At 40.1% G+C, this 21,869-nt stretch overlaps 1 protein-coding gene across 2 annotated transcripts in view; it reads left to right on the forward strand.

Annotated features, from left to right (window-relative positions):
• The window catches only part of LOC135945114 (dipeptidase 1-like), a 60,949-nt gene that overhangs the window by 7,571 nt on the left and 31,509 nt on the right, over positions 1-21,869 (forward strand). Inside the window, exons 1-2 of one of the 2 annotated variants that reach the window (XM_065492530.1) lie at positions 1,938-2,296; positions 12,908-13,217. In XM_065492530.1, the coding sequence (XP_065348602.1) occupies positions 12,975-13,217 (243 nt within the window). In that variant the 5' untranslated portion in view covers positions 1,938-2,296; positions 12,908-12,974. Of the gene's footprint in view, positions 1-1,937; positions 2,297-12,907; positions 13,218-21,869 lie in introns of those variants that run through there. The other variant, XM_065492529.1, reaches the window with a different exon arrangement.

The raw sequence follows: 21,869 nt of genomic DNA on the forward strand, positions 1-21,869 counted from the left end.
TATCTTTCTTAACAAATACCGGAGTTTGCCAGCCTTGGGAATATGCTTTTGGAACGCTCAAAAGTGCATTTTATTAATTTTTTTTTTTTTTTTTTAAATATATTTAACCTGGTGTGTTGTATTTCAAATTGTATTTCGTTTTGAATAAAATAAAATGCAGTCAAGATCGTTTTTCCAGGAAATTCCTATCTCTTTTCAATAATTGATACACTTTAAAGACAGTCAAAAACAAAGACGCGGTCGTGAAATAAGCGCGCGAATTATGATCTGAGAAGACAAGGAGATAAACATTGCACGGTGCATCTTGCTGCTTTTTATTAACTTTTGAAGTGGGTGGCCGTGGCGCGCAAATCCGCAGTGAAACCGAAATTTAATTTGTCAGTCCGTCGGCGAGGGGCTTGTCGCCGGCTCGGCTCGGCTCGGCCCAGCCCAGGGCGAAATTGAAAAAGCTCGAGACAACACAGCCGGGCCTTTTTATGTGCTTCGTGTGGTTTTCATTGCCGTCTGCGGACACACCTCAGCACATAAGCAGCAGTGAAAATGAATCGCCTGCAGGCCCGTCGGCCGTCGCCAGCCACACAGAGCAAGCAAGCACGAGAAAAAGTAGTATGAAGCCGCTCCCCCACCCCTTGCTGCTTTGTTCCCATTGTGTACTCGGAGAACCACAAAGATGACGAGCCTCTCCTGCTTTTGCTACAACTTGTCTACCACCGCCAACGTCGCTTTTTTACTTGCAGCGGTCACTGCCGCTGCTTTGACGACCTGATTTCCTATGGAAAACCGCAAAACCGAGTTATCAGTGCATTTCACTATGTAGAGCAGGGGTTGATATAACTCGAAAAAATAAATTGGGCATTTTATTCCTACAAAACTGACAAAACCATTTAAACGTGTCAAAAGCTGAAAAGAAGTTGCTAAATCACGCAGAAAAATAAACTAAATTGTATAATTAAAACATTAAAAAGTCTAAGCAATTCTAGGGGTGAGATTATCCAATTTGATTTTTAGCGATTATGACTTGTTTACACACCCAATTAGTCACGTTAATTGTTTCCAACCTGCGAATAAATGTTAATTACCATTATAGATGGGGTGGGAAAGAGGGTAGCATCCTAAGACGGTAAATCTGGCGATTAGAAGCTGAGATTTGGTGAAAAACGCGTTTTTGGAGGCCGTTGTATTAAAAAATCAGTGCGTCAACTAAATCTCGGGTTCTAAGAGTCACAAATACAAAAACTGCATACCGTTCGATTTGTCTTCACGTCCCATGATTCACTAAAGGGATAAGCAGTCAAACGAAAAAAATTCTAAAAGAAATCAAATCACCTTATTTTTAGAAAGTGGTGAAAAAATTATTTCCTGAAGAAATGCAATTTTTATAGCTTCCATAGCTTGAAATACGAGTAAACCATGTTAAAAGCAGTCTATGTTTAGCCATCCATATTTTTAAATATCCCATATTAAAAAAAGACGAAGGAAAAAATTGAAAAAATATTCTGAAATGAGAAAAAAATAAAATAAAGCACTTAGTAAAAAGCTCCTGTACAGTAACTGTTCCTCTTATATATTTAATTTCGGTCCTAATTGTATTAAATTTACTGATAATTGTTGTCAAACTTTAAATCTTATTAAATAAATAAATAAAAAAACAATAATATCCGAGCGATAAGCTGGCTAAAAGTTACTGCAAGGTTTTCCTGCTTGGGGCTTCAAGTGTCGAGTTCATTGCAACAGTCGGTTGATTTGAAATCATCGATCAACGTGTGTCGCTCTCGGTGTCACGATGGGCAGCGAAATGGCGAAAAGTGAATAGCGCGCGGCTCGACTCATTCACGGTGGAAATTGGCGTCGGGCGCAAAGCCATGCAGGCTCGTTTTTCATCGCTCACTGCCCCGGCTGCGGCACAACTGCGACCGGCGGCAGCGGCGGCGGAGCACTGGCCAATATCTCGCTTGCTCGCTCGCTCGCCGTGTGTGCGGTTCGATATTCTCTTTCGCTTTTTTTTTCACCGAAACGCATTTGCAGCAAATGAAAAACGGCGCCGATCTGCAGATAATGTAGGCCATCACTTTGCGCACGATTCCGCCTCTGGCCGCGTGCGAGGTGCTAAAACCTAAGGAGCCGCCGCATAAAAACGTCTCCAGCAGTTTGTAGTGCGGCATGCCGGTGCTTTGCCAAATTTTACTTCGCCCCGCTGCCGCCTGGCCTGCCTCTCGTTCCAGCTGATTTGCTCTGCGCTCGCCAAACTTTTGCTCCTGACACGCGATTCGCCAGGCCCCTCATCACGCAGATTAAGGTTAGGCCGGCGTTCGACCTGACGGATGCTCTCTATCCGCAGGTCAACCGCAAAAGTTTCCTATTTAATTTATTTTCAGCCCGTCGAGTTCAAGAGTGGGCTGTGGGCGTTATTGTTGTTGTCTCACTTTGGAAACGGCTTGCTTTTTTGGCTTTTGGTTTTGGTCCTTCGACATTGCTGGATTTATCTTTTTAATGTTTTTAAATGGATATGTGCTGATTTTTTTTAAAAATTTCTCTGAAAATTGGGAGAGAGCTGTTGCAATTTAAATTGTTGAGAAAATCGACTCAAAAGTTTGAATGCTAAAGCGGTGAGATCTGCTATTGCAATTTACTTTAAATTATTGGGAAATTTAGCTCATATTTCGAACACGGTTGGATAGATCGCAACGAGAGGAATCAGAATCAAGTGAAAATCATTAGGAAACCGTTTAATTTTAAAAAAATGGCAAATTTTAAAATTGTGGATTGCATGGCCTTGATTTGTTCGCTGCACATTTCAGAGAAGAATTCTTGCTTAAACATACAAGCCAAAAATTCAATAGACCACTTGTTACAGATTAAATTGCAAGATTTTGTCCTTTTATGACATGCCATGATTGAATTCGAGTGTCCTGAAATCCATCCACTGGATTATATTAGAACAGCAACCACTGGAAGAGAGCGTATAGCTCCAGGTAATTTCAAAATGAGGCCGTGGTTAAATAAAATAAAAATAATAATGCGTGGCAAGAGTCTCACAGCGCGGGAAAATCGTGAAATTGATGATTTACTGACATTTTTACCTCAAACCCTGATAAAATGATCGATTTGACAATTTTGCAGCAGTGATCAACTTTAAAAATACGCTTAAAACTCATGATTCACGCTTGAAACATCATGGAGACCGTAAAAAACAGTCAATAAATGGTTTTTTACATCCCTAATACTTTTTGGTAAATAACGCAGACCCGGCAGCAACTAAAATAAAAATGCTTTATCGAAAAGCTAAGCAATGGACGGGCTGTTTTCAGTTTTGATGAATGAGGCCAAAAGATCGGACAGAATATGGAATAAAAATGCCGGTGATCTGCTCTCCATTTTGCACGGCGCACAATTAATCAATCGGCGGGCGGCGAGCGAGATGCAGGGGAATCCTGCTGCGGGGGGGGGGGGGCAGTTAGACAGCCTGCCTGACAGATCTGATTAACAAATTGCCTACCTTCCATTGTGCGGCTGACGTGAATCGGCGCGGCAGTCAACTCCATCCGCTCGCTTGCTCAATCTCTCTAGTGTTCGACCGGCTCAATATTCGATATTCAGCAAAGCCAGCCACCTCGCGCGCATCGCACCTCTCTGCACGTCTGAATAATTTGCCAGAGCAAAACTGCAATGGCAATCATCATTAGTGCCGCACTGAATGACGCTTCGATTGCTATTCAATAACCATTTTACACCTGCATGCAAAATAATTGGCCCCCTTTCCCCTTTGTATGCTAATGATCAGCCCAACGGCTTCCCGCACAAAGGCTGAATGAATGCATAAGTCACCTTTGATTTGAAGAAATCAAACCTTGAGGCAAAATTGGCTTGATAAAAGCAGCCTTTTCAAATGTGAGGAAATTTGCATTTGACCGTAATATATATGGGTTTCAAAGAACTGAGTTCAAAGCAAATGAATTAAAATGCAAAATCAGAAGAAATTTATTTACTGGTGTAGACTTCCTTTGACGTATCACTTTTCCCGAAAATTCCCTCATTTTGTTCTTTAGCTGGGAAAATTACAAATAGCTCATTAATGGTATCCATTCTTTTTCAGCTCCCTGCCAGATCATGTAGCGTGTAGCTCCATTTTGACCATAAGGGACAAGTCCTAAAAAAGTAATTCACTACCTAATTTTCAAATTTTATTTCAACTTTTTTCGGAAATAAAAGAAAACAATTGTAGGAAATTTCGGTTAACATTTAAATATTGTAAATTTCATCAGATTTCAGATTTTTTGCTTAGATTGGAATATTTATTTGACACCTACGATGTAGAAAAATATGAAATTCACCATATTACAAAATTGATAGAGTTGGAAAACACTTTTTATATTTAGCAGCTTGGAATAATGTAATCCTACTATTTTTACAATTGATCAAATATCAATACAGTCTTCATCACAAAATTGGCGTTTTCAATTAGACATTAGTAACTAGGTGGAAACGTTTGTCTTTACACATAAGGAAATGATAACCATGGCAAGGAGTGTTTAGTAAAAACACATTGATCTATACAATGAGGAAGCCGCCAGTTCTTACTTGTTATTACAGGTGTACTGTAAAAATAGGGATGGATATTGTGCTTTTTTGTAAAAATTTGTATTTAGCAAACCCTGCTCCATACCAAAAGACTTTCGACGGTTCGAGTGTGGTAGATCTCATATTTTGTTCTAAAAATATTGATAGAAACAATTCAATGTCATCGACTCTTTCCTAAGGAAACATAATAGTTTTTTTATATTTAAATATCAGATATATTCCTCCCTTTTTAAAAATTGTCAAGTGATAATAATTTATTGTTTAAAACTTAAAACACCAAGGACAGAAAATTAAGTTTTAGCTTAGAATGTAAAAAATGATCCACCGATGGATTTGTTTTATCAAATACTGCCAAGGAAACAAATTTAATAAAAATTGAGCAAAAACTGTATTTTTACATAAACTGTGAAACCCTTTCTCTAATTTTATTGTATTTTATTGTATAAACTGCTAAAATCTTTTAATCAAAACATATCCACCAAATTCACATCATGAAAAGACTACATGAATGTAATAATTTCCCCAATAACTAAAACGTGCAAACCTGAGAGTTCCTTGTCAGAAGTTGATAAGGCAGAGGAGAGAGGAAATCGAATAAAAACATTTACGGTGCGGGATGGCAGAGCCATACAAATATTTCCTAGTCCGACAAGAAGTTGCCGCATTTATAGCAATAACATTGGCTGCGTGCCCTTGTGCGGTCCGAATGAAAAGTTCCTCTGCCCAATTAGGCGCATTCTTTGGCAAAGAGGTGAAATTTTCCGCGGCTGATTGAGTTTGCTCTGTGTGTGTGCGTCGCATTTTCTCAGGTTTTTACGACACACGAACGGACGGACGAAGCCAAAGCTCTCTCTCTCTCTCTCACACGCCGGCGGAGAGGCACTCAAAAGGTTTCCGGCAAGAAGTTTTGCTGCCGGCGGGTAAATTAAATTATACTCGGTGTTGTTGCCGACAATCGAAGCCCGTCGCTCGTGAGGGGCGGAACAGATTCTCCACATAAAGGCACTTCACCGAATCGGCCGCTGAAAGCATTAAAATTGTATGGCGCCTAATGGACTGGCGATGGAAAATTGCGAGCTGCGGCTTCCATTAGGCCAAAGAAACTTTTGTCAAATGATGCTCCTACTGCCTGATTTGGCCGGATGCAACCGAAAATTTATTGCTTTGCTTTCTCAATCAGAGAGACGTGATTAATAATTAGGGGTTTTGCACAAATAATCAATTTTGAGGGGTTATTAAAAATGAAGGCTTAGCATGCGTTGCAAAGGGCGGGAAAATCTTACATTTCTCGTTCCTTCTGACTGCGAGCTCACAGTATTTTTAAATGGGGCCTTGATTCACAGAAAATTAAAACGATGGCGTGGCACGTTTCTCAAAGCACTGAAAATCACAAAGTTTGACGTACATTCAGCTAAAATTCTGGTTTCGTAGATATAACCGGTTTTCAAAAAGCACCAAAGAGCTTAAAAACACATGATTCCTACGAATTTGATGACCCGAACATCAAAATCATAGAAAACAATTTACTGCTTGTTCCGCGAGTGGAGCAGCACACGAAAACTAATTCTGGAAAGAGAAAATAACGGGAAGCAAGGCTGAATAAGCCGGGCGACTCTGCGATGTAGGCCAGAAGCGTGATTTATTCCGCCATTAACAAACACACGCACGATTATCTCGTTGTCAGGTCGGTAATAAAAATTAATTTAGCAAAAAAGGCGGCGGGTGCTGGCGCCTCCGCAAATTAATGGTGTGCGAATAATGAAAAAGCACCGCCGCGAGGTGGCCCCGAAACGGAACTGCTTTTATCCGGATTTCATTGTCTGCGCGCAGCTTTTGTCTCTCACTCCCTGTGCATCCGTGGTGCGGCGGCAATAATAAACGATACGCCGGCAAAATTTCAAGACAATTATTTGCCCGAGGAGTCGCGCGGCCGCTTTTTGTATATGCATGTGATTAATTGCTGCACCCACACACTCTCTGATCTGTTTGGTCTTCAGATGCTTTGCGTTTGCAACTGTCGTGCCCTGGCGAAATAAATGATTGTGCGCCATGCTATAGGTGAAAGGTATTATCTGAAATTGCTTTCTAATTGAATTGCAACACAAACTGAACAGTTTTGGCTATAGGGATGTGCTAAAATAACCAATTTTTGTTAAAAGTAAAGAAATTTTCTGATTACCTTTGCCTGAAATTGTTCCTAAAAATGAGGAAAAAGCTAAAATATTTCCAGGTTTTTTTTAAATATTTGAGAATAGCGTCGCAAAGGCTAATCAAGCGGCGAGCACTGTCTCCTTATTGGAAATCGTGATTTATTTCGCCAGACGGGAATTTACCTCATGATCTGCACACCATTGGATATAGATCTAACGAGAGAGTCGAAAACAAGTGAAAAAATCAACGACAGACCGTTTAATTTCTCGGGATATTTTGCCGAATCTGAAATTTATCAGTTCCTCTCGATTACTGTACAGATTATTTAGTGCTTAGAAAGCATCTCGTCAAGCTAAATAGCAGAAAATAATCGAGTATTTCTGCATATCCCTATCCAAAATAGAGCAGCAAACACGACACGTTCGCCTAGCATTCTTTGCACTAGAACACGTGCGCGCGGTTCATCCGTCCGTCTGGGACAAAAGGCACATTTTCCGATCGCCGCCAGATTAGTCCAGAGAGCAACACAGCAAAGAGAGAAAAGAGACAACGGTCGGCCGATCAGAGACAAACGATGCCGGTGAAGAGGGTTGAACGCCGGCCTCGCGGCGACAAAGGGCAAAATTGGAGCAGCACAAAAATGAATGGACGGTGCTGCTTGATGCAATTAAAAGGAAGGGACGAATGTGAGCTCACACGGCGCGCGAATGACAAAAAGCTGCTGAGCCTGCCCTATCGCTGGAAATAAGAGCGGCGGCAGGAATCAAGAGCCGGGGCCTCGAGAGTCCTTGTTAGCATGCGGCGCCGCCGACCTAAAAATAAAAACGTGTACACCGCGCCCATTGTGCGCCTCCAGAGGGACACGCTGCCGCCCCCGCCCATCCACGATCTCTCTAGGGCCCCGCGTGCAGACTGCAGCTTTCGGCTTCGAGTGCTCGACGAGAAACCGAGTGTCACCACTCAACCTCCCGTTGCCGGCGTATTCTGCCACACGCCGTCGGCGAAATTTTTTCCCATGACGCACCAAAATTATCCATTCTGAATTTTTAATGAATATATTTTTGCTGCGATCACTTAAGATAAGTATCAAATATGTCATTTTCATATAAATTTTAATTAATAAAATGGATATGCTCAGGATGGATAGCTACTAGCGAAATTTTAGAGAGAAAAAAATCAAATTCTCGCACTTCATCACAGCGGCTTTTTTGGCCTCATCAGCTGTAGTTTAGATTCAAAGCCAAATAATTGTGAATCAGCTATCGTTGAAAACGTCCGACTTTACTCATTGCTTAGCAACAATCGAAACACGGAAACGAGTGACGAAATCTTTGCACCCCGCCACTCGCCCTCCCTGTGATATAATCTTCCCTCACAAAAACGCACGAGCTCCAAATGCCATCGTATGCAGTGATAGAAAAAAATCCCCAGAGAATTTGTTCTAGACACTCGGCCATTTTTTTAATCTATCAGTTTTTGCTCTTGCATTCATTGCAGTTCATTGATAAAATGTTTCCTAAAAATAAAGAAAAATGTGGCGCGAGGTTACCTAGTTCACCTCACAATCAGGACAAGGCTGGACTTTTTCAACAATCGCTGATTTAGAATCCTCTGCAGCTAAATTTTTTTTGAAGGTAAACTGCTGATCCGACGCCTGCGGGGCTTCAACAGCCACTGTACAGTATGAGAGCTTGATATATTTCTCAGAAATTTGGGATTAGCTGACCATCCTGAATTAATTGCTTGTTGTCGAGGCCAACTGCTTTTGGAGAAGCCCTGCTGATGTTCATTTAGCCGCTGACAGCTGTCGATTTTTCAAGAGTCTTTCATGCCTGGTTGTATTTTTGCTGCTTTTAGTCGGAGAAACATGCCACGGTCGTCGTCTAATTCATGGTCGCTGGCTTCACTATTGTTCGCATTTGCATAATATAGCAGCTGTATTTTTACGACGGAATCTGCTGGGTTGCACACATTGTAAATGGCTTTCTATTTTTACTGCTGACCTTAAATTTGAGCAAATTCCGTACTGACTATAAAAAGTTTGCGGCACGAATCGCCGAGAAAAGAGATCGAATTTCACCTTTGTGCGCGCAACGGAATGCAAAGGTGGGTCACAAGAGCGAGCGACTTTTTTTCTCGCTCCTTTATAACTGCTGCGGTAGAAACTAAAAAGTCCTGACGAGATTCTCTTCCTGATGCTGACGGTCTGCTCGCTGCTGTCAGCACTCAATTACCAAGTTGGCCAGAATGTCTCTGCACGTCACGAGACGGCTTTTCAGCATCTTTTTCGCTGCGGGAACTTTCTTGCTGCCCTTCTTTCCCATCGACCTCCTTTTTATTGTTTCCTCCGCGCGCGCCACGCTCTTTCCTAATGTGTCCAAAGACGAATTCAACGCGTTGCGAATTTCGCAACACGAACAGTTCCCCATAAAAAAGCCGAATTTATCTATTTAATGTTGCGCAAACTTTTATTACGGATGGAATTACACTATAATAAAAACCGCACTCACGTGCTCGAAATTCCGTGATAAGATTAATAGCTGCCGAGCTGTAAATATTTACGGCGCATTCATTTTTTGCCAACTCGGCGAGCAGCGGAGCGTGCGTTCGCGTGTGCGAAAGTTGGCTCTTGTTTTCTTGGACAACGCAACCATTAAAAAAGCATTTATCATGCGAAACACGTGGTTGACACAGGAGGAGAGCTGTCGCTTTTTGCCTTAATGACAACCATACAGTCTCCTGGTGCGTGAACGAGGGAAATAAAACGATTGCCTTTTTTCCCGAAAAATCGAAACGTCACTATAAGCTTGAAAATAGTTCGGGCTGTTGAGTACAGTTTTTTGCTTTTAATACTGAAAATGTGAAATTTTTACAATATTTGATCTTGTTTCAAACCGTAAATCTTAATGAGGAGATAAATTTCCATGATAGAATGGTAAAATAATTCCGTGCTCTTTAATGTTTGAACAAAAATTGCTTTTCGTGATTTAAACCATTAAAATCAAAGGAAAAATAAATGATTACATTCTCTAGTGTATTCTGCTTTTACGCCAAAAGTTTCCTGGTGGTTATAAACTATGTCAATTAAAAATCTGTTGGTATTGATTTTGTACAGAAAATAAACTTGTAAATCTTAAAACAAATATTTTTCTCACAATTTGATTCTCTTTTAAATTTGTTTTCAAATCGAAATCGTGTTGTTGTTCATGCTATTTTCTGTCATTGCTTTATTCAACTCTGTCTGCTATTTTACTTGGAATAAATAGTTGAAAACATTTAAACTATACTCACATGATTTGGGGTGGTTTTAGAGGGTGTAAAATGATATCAAGATCATCTTGGTGTTCTCACCAAGTTAAAAATACGTAAAATATTCTTTCTGCAAGGTATAATGTTCTGATTAGCAACCAATCTTGGATAAATCCAAGCACTTACATTATATTAGGGGTTAGAAGGAGGGAATGCTTTATCAGGTTCAATTCGCGTTCAAAAAGTCACATAGTTTTTTTTTGCTCTTTTTATCCCTGTCCGAGGACCGGGAAGGCGTGCACTGCACTAGCACGAATGCTGAAACCCGGGTCCCAATAACACCGCGAACGGATAACATGGGCGCACCAGGCCGCACAGGGACCCAGCCCACTCAAGGGCCACTTGCCTCCGCACCGAGGACTGCATTGAAACGCTAGACATTTGTCCCGTGAAGCCAAATCACGCATGCTGGAAAGGTGCAAACCAGCAAGTAGCGAGTCGGCGCCGCTGCGCCTCCCAGCCCGTTGAGCAATTTGAGCAATTCGAGTCACTAAACTAACCACTTTTTGCCATTTCTGACATTGGGTAGCCAGTATTAGATCTCCCAACTGCTCAAATACCTCTCATTGCTTTGACACTCCTGAGAGTGCCTTAACAATGCGAGCCAACGGGCTGGTTAAATCGAAAGTTTGCTACCAATCTGCGGAATATTAAAATTTTCCATATTTTATGTGGTTGAAGAGACTTTAGACTGCATTAGCTATCTTGGAGGGGTCATTTTGAGTCAAACGCGGTGCAGTTTTTTATATCTAATGTTTAGAAGACGAGATTTGGTGAAAACATATTTTCCTTCTGAGGCTGTCATAACAAAAAACAATGTGTCAAACTAAATCTCGGGTTCTTACAGTCAACAATAACAAAAACGGTAAATTGTTCAACTCCCTTTCACGTTCCATCATGAACTTAACTAATTTCAGGGTGATAAATACTCAATTTAGTAAGCTTTAAGCAAATTCAAGTTTTTAGGGTGCAAAAATGGGGTTGAAAGGGTAGAACCGTTAGACTGCATCGGCTATCTAGGGATGATTGAGACTAGTCTAGTGGTGTGCAATTTTTGAAAGTCCGACATTAAGAAACTGCGATTTGGGCGTGGAAATATTTTTTAAACCAGAAAAGGTTTATTGTTGATTTTCTACAAAAAAAAACACGTCAAAATTCATTTTGTGATATTATTTACAACTGTTGCCTATGAGAGGGGCCATTGTAAAATTAATTAATAAGTTTGTGCAGCATTGAGAGAAATTGGCTGAGAGCGCCGTATTGGTATCGTTGTTATTAATGTACTTCAATAAATCCAAGAAGACCCGAGGTGGAATCGTGTTCTTAAATTATTGCTGAATGTGCATCAAACGGTATAAAATGCAGCTGAGTGGTAGTGCCCAAGGGCCGAATGAACATCCGGCAGATGTCCGTTCCTCGGCCTCGAGCAGGAAATGTTATAACACGATTCCCAGTCGCACAATAATAATGCCATCAAGCGTGTTGAAGAAGACGTCGGAACTCGCTGAAATTTAGCGATCTGACGAATAATTTAGCACTCCACTCGTCTTGCGCGCGAGAGAAAGGAAAAACAAATATTTGCCTCGTCTCGCTCGCTCTCTCCGCCGACAGACTTTTTATCCTGTTTGAAAGAAGCCGCTTTGCCAATGCCGGGCATTAACTATTTATGCTCGAATTTAGTGCCTCCCACTTGCCACGATCACCCACACGCACTCCTTCAACAAATGTCAACCCATTAAATTCCCACGCAAAGCACTTCCAAACAACTCTGGCCTGAAAAATAACTAGCTCGATTGTAGCTGTTCAATATTCATTATGTTTGATGAGTTTTTTATGCTGCATTTCACTGGAAAATCGCACTGAATATCATGTACACTTTCATATTCAAACCGCAGAGAGGCTAAAATTCATTGAATCTAAATTCAGCAAATGTGGCTTTTTTCAATTTATTTGGGAAAACATAAAAATAGAAATCTCCTACGTTTTCCGTATTAGGCAGTGTTTTACCTGTAATAATTATGTAAAAAAGCTGTATCAAACTGAAAATGATTTTTTTTATCAATGGCCATTTATTTGAAACATAAAAATGAGCACACTAAATAAAAATTACCAAACAACCCTCTTTTTTTCGTTTACTTCTTTTGAAGCTCAAGGTTTAAGGGTTACATATAAACTGAAAATGATCTCAGATGAGGCGGTGAAACATAAAAAACGATACCAAGAACTTTTATTTCGGCCAAAGGGTATTATCCGAAAAGTCAGCCTTGGAAACCTCTTATTGTGGGGTGGCTAATCAATTAAAACCCCAACCATGATGTTTAAATGTCCCCAATTATTTTTACAATCATCACCTGCTTGAAATTAAATTTTTAAGTATTTTTCAATGCATGAAAAACACGTTTTTTAAACTTTCTCTATGAATGTCTCTAAAATGAAAGAATCAACACGACTAAATTTTCTGTCGAATAAATGAAGAAAATCTTTTGTGCGTTGCATCAAAGAAATTTGGGATCTTCGATATTTGGTGGTGATTTTTAGTTTTCAGCAAAGGTTTATTTAGCTTGACGTTTGACCTTCTTGATTCTATTTACTGATTTGTTTTTTCAAATAAATAGCTTTTAATTGGTGATGAATTTGTCCCTTTTGCACTTATGGAAGCCGATGAGGTAATCGAATTTGAAGTGATGTGTTTGTAACCCTATAAAATTGAAAAAAAAATTAAATTATTTTTTATAGAGACAAGCTTAATTAAAATCGAATTACTATACCCTTTCCATTTTCGTGTTTTTGTTTTTGCAATGGAAAGATCTAGTTAAATTTCATATTTTAATCCGAGTCACTAATCAAATCGACGGTTGCTGTGTTTTAGGCACACGATGGGTGGCGCTGTCGCTTGGTGTGGCGTCGATTGCGGCGCCGCGTCGTCGACGTAGGTGATGGCCCGGTGGCTGGCCGCCGAAATGCCACAGCAGGCGGCCGAATTCTGCAAGGAGGGTGGGGCGCCGCGCTGCTGCTCAGCCATGGACTACCTGCCGCGCGCCCACGACTTCGAGACCGACTCAAACTCTTCGTCCTCCTGGGATCTGGCCGAGGTCGAGATGGACATGCGCCGCCACATCCAGCAGTGCTCCTGCACCTGCAACCACATGGGTTTTGGCAACTACATGGACTACCCGCCGGTGAGTATCCAATTTAAAATCTAGGCAGGAAAAGAGGTGTTTCCACGAGAGATTTGTAGATTTTAAATTTTTGTTAGAGCACACCACCCTGGTGTTTTGATATGTTGTTGTGGCTGCAATAAGAGGTGTTGAAATGTTGAGGTTCGCTGGTAAATTTAATGCCGTTTTTCCGGAAATTCGGGGTGATGTCTCAGCATTCACAAAATCGTGAATATCTCGAGTTCTAACAGTGCTAGAACATTTTGTACAAAAAGATGTATTTTTTAACATCATCCCTACAGTTTTTTCAATTTTCGAATTATGATAAATTTATTAATATCTCAAAAATTGGTTAATTTTGCCCTGTTGATTTTGGGGGTCACCCCTTAATCCACCAGAACAGGTAAAAAATGAAACCATGGCGTCAGGGTAGTTTGATCAATAACATTCATTTAATATTTATAAAATATCCACTTTACGAATGCTAGTGCTCTACTTTGCTCAACATCCATACTGGCTTGGGAAATAATTAGTAATTAATCTCATAATTTTTCATTTAATAGTAATTGAGCTTGGACATGGTAAAAATTAAAACAATTAATTAAATCTAGTTTTCCCATGAAAATCTGTTAGCCATTGTCACGATTTACTGTTAAAATGATTTATTACGAACCATGGAAATTTACACCATTTTGATGTTCAGCAAAAGTGATTTTTTATTCAAGAGGAAAGTGGAGGTTTTAAATTTGGTTAGAAAGCAGGTTGCGGCAACGAGTGTGTGCGCTTTGACGGGGGTATCTTTGCGCCGAGAGCCGGGCGGTGGATAAAACACGAGACCACGAAATTCATCAAAACCACACGCTCTCTACCTCCTGTGATCTTTCTTTAAGCGGATTGTTTTTAAACAACTTACAAAACCATCAAACCTGCGCACGGAACAAGTTCAGAGAGTGGACATGACCAACTTTGAGTTGAGCTGACTGACTGAAATCAAAATGCCGTTAAATTAATGCATTTTGTGCTTCGCTATTTATGGACAGTGAAAATATTAAGTTAGCTTTTAACAGGGCCAGGCACTCTAAAAAGGATTTTGGTGCTTTTAAGCGCGGCAAAGTGTCGGCCTAATTTACCTGCAAACAAGCGATTTTCATAATGCATAGCTGTCAGATCGTAAAAGGACGCTCTCACCGGACCGGAACTGCTCTTTTGTGACCAAGAGGTCCGACAGCTCGCAATCGCTGGCGATAATAAAGCCCTAATGCGAGAGCGGTGTTAGTTTGCCAGCGTCGAATGAGATTTTTCATTGGCCCCTAAATGGCGGTTAGTCCCGCAGCTAAATTAATCGCAACCCCGGCCTCCAAGAGAAGCTAGTCGAGGCCAAAAATTATCTTCGCTGCTCTCTGGCCCAAATGAAACGAGCGGCAAATTTATGGCAGCCATCTCTTTGCAAGGCCAGATTGCGTGTAATTATTTACAAGCTCCACTTCTGCTCTTTCGGTCCATAAAACAACCCCAAGTCGTATCAGAATGCGGCTTCTTCTTCAAACACTATTTACTTTTCATGACAGATGGAGGCATATACTAAAAATTGCGGTCTCCAAGTGCTAAAATGACTCTGGAAAATCCTTCAAACCATTGGGCAATTCCATTTCTAAAAATGACCGGAAGTCGGCAAGCATAAACTGAATTTAATTATATCGTTGTATTGGATTTATTTGCTTTTGACGAAAAAGACAAGTAAATTATTCAAACAGATAAGTTATAAATATTTTAATTTTTTTAAACTTATCATGTGGGTGAATGTACGTTTATCAGCTCAGTAGATTTTAGATAGATTAGAGTTACTGGCAAATCCATCTGTAGAGAGTAAACCAAAGACTAATATCGTAAAATGCGTACAACTCGAGAAATGCAAAAACAGCCGCAAGAGAAATTACAAACCCTACTTGCGTCTGTTGAATAAATAAGTTTTAATTGTTAAATTGATTGTTGCCCTTTTCTTGCAAGAAGGAAATTTGCAATTGGTTGTTGAGCTATGCGCAATTTTTCCGCTACCACGACAAATTATTCAATTAATCCGAACATTTTTTAGAATTCAGATTCTGTAGTCTGCGGACAAGTCATGAAAAATGAAAATTTCCTGAAATGATAAACACTATTTCAGAAATTCATATTGCAAAGTTTCGACTTTATGCACATATTTTTTAGGACGACAACAATCAATAACGAACACTATCTGTTTCCTGGACGCTGCAGTCAGCCATTAAATTTGCATGATTCAAATGTCAATTAGCATGAAAGCCACGTAGTGTGGCCAACACTCACACAGAGACACGCAGTGGCCTCGCGAATAAATTCATCAATCTGATGTCGAACACGCGGAGCAAATTAATGGCGTATGCGGTTAATTGGCGCGGCCGAGTAAACAAATCAAACATTAACCCCCCAGTGAGGGCGAGGCCGCGGCAACATTTGCAAACAAACCACTTTCGCTTTCGTCATACAATAACGTCAGCGAGCGAGCGAACCCATATACGCGAATGGGAGGCAGTCGAAAGAGAGAATGAGTGAGCAGCGGATTGTTGGATTTGTGTCACACGCCATTTGATCGTGCCCGCCGGCGAAAAGGTGAACTGCGCCAACACGCTCTCTCACTCTCTGCCGGAAAGCCAGGCGGACTGGAAAAATTAATTTGGACGCCGCGGGCCGCGGTAAAAACAACTACCCTATATACCAAGCTGACTTTTGTGTGAATGATATATGTATTTATATACGTTACACTTTTTTTGCCGGCATTCACTCGCGAAAGTTGTTACGCGAATTTACTTTCTCCAGCCCCTCTGGGAATATGTGTTTTTTTCTGTGAACTGTTGTCTGGGTTTGTCTCTGAAAATAAAATTTCATTCATCGCTAAGCCGATGCATTTTTGTTTGTATATTTGCAGCAGCTCACCGCTAAAGGGGATTTTGCAAAACCTGGTTTTACAAAAGAACGGAAAATTGACAATGGGGTTTCCTGATGTAATGGCAAATGTTTCGATACATTTTACAGAATTAGGAAAAGTAACAATAGGAATATAAAAAACACCACTGTATTGCCATTGCGAACATTTCTGATTATTGTTTTTTAATTTTGTCTGGAAATCTTTCACTAATGTAGAGTTATTGATCTTACTATGTTGGCTGGAATACCGTCTCATAGATATCTGAAATGATACAATTGAGCATAACAAAATTCTCATGGATAAATCAGAATTGTTAGCCTCGCCCACTGTCAGGTCGAGCCAAATTTTGTGTTTTTAAAGTAAATTCAAACGAAGTTTATTCCCAAAAGTTCTTTCAAACTGATTTTGTTGCAAAGTGCCATTTTTTGTCGAGTATCAAAGTTTCATAAAAATTTATTTGACAAATAACATTTGCAAATTAACTTGAAAACAATATGTATAAAATTCAAAACTTAAAAATTCCAGGCCCATAAGCAATATTTGCTTGCTTAAATAAAATTTTGCCTAGATTTTTTTTTCTAAAAATACCACTTCTTGGGAGTTTCCAAGAAAATAAAAACTTGGAAAACAATGCCTAATACCCCATTCCATCCCATATAGGAAAAAAGTTTATTTGTTTGTTTTTTTTTGCGAAAAAAACGGATGTTATGCCGACTTTATTCAAGACGCGATATGCCGGAAAATGTGGCTAAAAGGCCATTTACCTCTCGAGACACAGCGCGATCCTCAATGCAATCAGAACGACCTTTAAACAAACTTTCCCGAATTCGCCCCTGGGGGCAGGGAGCGGCGGCAAAAAGGCTGGCATCATCGCGTTTCGAACGAAATCTGCGCGGCCTAGAAGTGGCTGCTTCTTTGCATGAGCGGCGCTGATGAAAAGGTGGCCAAATTGCCGACGACTCTGTCCCACGAGGCGGAGGCTGCAGGGCCGCTCTTGTGCTCATTGCAAATTCACATCACAAGCGGCCCAATTCCGCCTCGGTCACGTCTTCTCACCTAGCTGCTGCATTACATTTCGCAGGACTGATCGCCCGGCAATCTCTCTCCGTTTGACCTGCCCCTTTGTCCTGTCTGCATGCACTTCACGTGAATCGGAGTATTTAATCGTAGTTATGATATTGATATGAACAACTTTACTGCAACTTTAAAAATTGAAATCTTATTGTTAGACGGAAAAGCTCCAAAGAAATTCTATGTGACAATGTAACAGAACCTTCCACCAGCAAAAACGGTAAAAAAATCAAGAGATTGACATTTAGATTTTTCAAAAAAAAGATTCTGGTATTCAAAACTGTTTATGGAAATTTATGAATACTGCGTTCAAAGCTGGCGAGACGTAACGAGTCGGAGAAAAAAGTGGCATGAGGTCATGCAAACTCAACAAAACTTACGGGACAATTTCGAAAAACTATTTCCCCTGGAATCATTTTAAAAAATAAGGTTTGCTTTGGATCCCTCTCGCTAAACCCAATCAAAATAACACCAAATTAAATGTCCTAAGTGAAGTTCAAAGGTCACTCAGTCAATTTTAGTACACAATTAAAATTTTTGAATTTTGATCTTGGCCTGATAATGAGCTTGAAAGCGACATGACGGTGAATTTTTAATTGATTATGATGAATTATCACGTGTGATTGAAGTTTCAGCTTTACTTTCGTGTTTGAAAATGTTTACCAGCAGTAGTGCCAGCAGTAAAATATAAAATTGAATAAAAACGAGAAAATTTACCGGAACAGGACAAGACAAGAAATTTAAATTTCCTTCCAAGGAAAGCTTCCAGGAAAATTAATTAAGGTTGAAAATTCAGTTTCTGAATCCGCTCTAAATGAAGCTTGGGAAAAAAGTAAAAAATTTCTACTAAGAAATTTTACCGTAAAAATACAGACACAGAAAATTCCGTTTTGTGGTTGCCGTTGCCCTCATCCTTCTTCTTCCGCAGCTTCCATAAATGGCGGTCGAAATTTTCACTTTTTCAGTGAAGGTTTCCCGCAGCCCCATTAGCGGATTCGTCACGTATCGTCTCCATCGACATCGGCACACACACGCGCGCGCACGTGGCTTAATACTCTTCAACTCGGGGAGCAGGGACTTATCGGGTGGAGCGCGTGACAACTGCCCGACCCTATATTTCAGGTTTGAAATATTGGTGCGCCTCTTTTTGTCAGGCACACTCTGACACGTTTGTAAATAACGTCTCCAGGCCGTTCGGGCGGCGAATTGCGCGCGTAAAATGTTTATGAGATTGAGTCCGCGCCTCTCCGTTACTCACTCGACTCCTTCTCGGCCCCAGAAGAAATGGTTTTTCATCAGCAATTCCTTTTGTGAGAGCACGAGTGAAATTGGACCTCTCTGTTGCAATCCGCGGAAATATGCTTGGAAAACCAGCTCCATTCATGTGCTGCTGGCAAAGGGAAGGAATGAATAATCTGCAGGGTTGTCAATTTTAGGCAGAGTTTTTGCACGAGTTCTTTTTCGTTTGCAGAAAATGAATACAGTTATGAAATTTTAACTACAACCATTGTTTCAGTACTAACAATAAGGCTGTGGAATATTTTTCGCAACGCATGAGGGTAATTACATTTTTACAATTTTTGTTGGAAAATTATCAATCAAAATTTAATTTTGATCAGTTTTTCACACAAAACATTTTTCAATAATATGCGAAATTAGGTTCTGTTGTTACTTTTTGATCTGTTTGAGTAACAGGATGACCTTTATAGACAGTTTTCATTTGGGTAAAAAATTCCAGCAAAGAATATTCTACAGCTTTTGTATATTTTCGTATTTTAGAATAATTTACACATCCCCAAACATGGAAAAATTCACGCCTTGTTCGTTTCGGTGGTAATGCTACAGTCATTATAAAAATCCAAATTAAAAGGGTCTTGTTTTCTTGTATGATTTTTAATTGCCATTTAATGAAAAAAGCGATTAATTCACACTCTAAAGTAAACATGAATTTTTACAAACCACTCTGAGTGTATGTTTCAAATTTAACCTCAAATTTTAATATCGTACATTTAGGGGGTAGGAAGAGAAGTTAGAGGGGATGAAGGGGGTTTGTAGCCGGGAACATAATCAATTTGGTGTTCACAACCTAAACACAAACAAATAATATAACAACGTGGGAGCGAGTTAAATTTCTACCTGGTTTGGTATTTGCTTTTGTTTGGGGGTTGTAAAGGGGTTGTTTGGAATTGGTATTCCCGGAGTATGATCAAATTATTTTATGAAAACTATACTAAAAGTCGATTTTGACTCAAAAGAACTGATTTTATGTTTCCCAACATAGAAAATTCATATTTTAGGGGGAGGGAAAATCTTAGGGGATGATTTAGGAGTCTGTGTAGTTTTGCTTTTTAATTAAAATATCCGTATATACATCCTCTTTAAATTTCATAACGATATGACGACTAATAAGGCTGCAGTGAGAAAGCATCCAGATGCTTAGCATGCGCTTCGAGCTCAAAATCGCTTTTATGATCCATTTTGTAAATCATACAGATAAATTAATTATTCGGAGACGTGGAGAAACATCTCGCAGACACTCATTGTTAATTATGATCAAAATAATTTGAGCCTTGCTAAGGACATTTTGGGGCTTATTTAGATCTTGCTCGGCTATTCCAGGCCGAACCGCAGCAACTGGCTAATTGGTCGTTGGGCAGGGGCCGATAAGCGCACGGCAGACTTTAATTAGCATAGCAGCAGCCAGCAACGGCTGCAAACTCCGTCGTCGAGCAAACAAATTTCCCGGTGGGGCCTATTCTCGGAAATACATATTTGTAATTGAGACGCCGGCGTGTGTTGTGCGGTCTCAGCATCATTTGACACTCCGAAGCAGCGTCAGAGAACAAAATCCATTTCCAGCCTTGCTGATGGCGGGGAAAAAAAAGTTTGGCCCCTTTTTGCGCTTGCCCATTGCCGGGGAAATGATTTTATGAAATTTTATGTATGTTTCCTGTGCCGCTAAAAAGCTTTTCGCCGAACGCCGCCGCCGCTCTGGGGCGTAATTTGCGCCGCGCTCGTCGGCTCTGCGCCACGGCCGGAAAAGTTCAAAGTTGCCGCCCGCGCGCGCAATGCTGCAGGCGAGTCAACCTAAAATCCTAGATTTTCATCCATATCGCACGTGATTTTGCCGCAACGGCCTCTGACCGAGCATAATTTGACATATTAATGCAGATGACGCGCGCCACTAGCGCGACAGACCACAGCGAAAAATTGCAACTAGACGGAAATGAAATGATTTTGCAGAGTGTCAGATTTTATTTGTGATATTAAATTCTACCGCACGTGAAAATTGAGTTTCAGAAGGAAATTACGCTTTTTATTTATTGCGTTCAAACAAAATTTTACTTCCGAGCAGAAGGAACATTGAATTTATTTTTATTTTCATTCTAAAACGCTGAGGGCTGTGTAATTTAGACGAATATTTTTATGCACCTTTCTGTGCATCGGAGTTAAGTGTTTCACGCTCTTAAACCTTAAAAAGATGTGAAGAAGAGTCGGACGGTATGCAGTTTCTGTATTATTGATTGTTTAGAACTCGAGGTTGAAGTCGAAACACTGTTATTTTTACAACAGCCTCCAAAAGACAAAGACATTTTACACCAAATCTCGACTTTTAAGCCTCAGATTTACAAAAACTACACACCATTTGACTTGTTTCCATTTCCCTTGATGTCTAAAAGCAATTAAAATTGGGAAAATGCATTTCTCGCATGCTTGTAGCGAACGACGCGACTAATTTAACGTGTTGTGGCGAGTGTCCGGGAGCCCAGAATGGAAAATGATCTTTGCCATCTTAATAATAAAATTGTCTTTGTCATAGATGCACATTAAATACATAGTTTGTCATTTACGACAAAGATTTAACAGTTAAAAATTGCCTATATTTCACATGACAAATTATCGCTCTTTCCCATCCCTTAGACCTACCCAAAGATAGATTGAAAATAAAATAATTGCCGTTTTTCTTGTTAGACAATTTTACGCATTTCCAACTTGATCAGAGGGCCAAGATCATTTTAAAACTAGCCCCATATCATGTCTGCTAAAAATGTCATTATTTTTCAGCTATTAATTCCATAATGAAACGGAATGGAGAAATAAAATAAAACAAATATATTAATCGCATCAGGGTACTTTTTAACAGGATTTTTTCATCCCGGACAAAAAACATGACTGAAAACACCGTATAAATCAGCTTGTAAACCGTCCAAAACTTATGAGTATGTTATGCTTTAAATTACCATCTAAAATAATGACTATTTTCCGTAAAAAAAAAATATAAAATTACCAGCCCCAAAAAAGCTGTGCCTAAAATTTTAGTCAGTGGAAAGAGCAAAATTTTGCTGCATGCATCCTCCTATACTCTTTGACGCAGCTCCCATTAAAAAGTAATTAATTTTACTTTTACTCAAAGATATTCAACCTTTTTAATCTACTTTTTTTCAATTTAAGCAGAAAAATGCGATGCACCCCGCGAATGCTTTTGAAGTTTGTCCGTAATTAAAAAGGCTGTCCGGCCACCCCATCCGACCGCGAACACAGGTGCAGGGCGTCAGAAAAAATGGGGCATCGTTAGTGCAGTTTCCGGTTTGATTTATGCGCTCTGCACTCGGGAATTAATTAAATTCAGCGCAACTCCGCAGTGCGCAGACAGCGCG

The sequence above is a fragment of the Cloeon dipterum genome, chromosome X (genome assembly GCF_949628265.1).
Source record: "Cloeon dipterum chromosome X, ieCloDipt1.1, whole genome shotgun sequence".
Taxonomy (NCBI): Eukaryota; Metazoa; Arthropoda; class Insecta; order Ephemeroptera; family Baetidae; genus Cloeon; species Cloeon dipterum.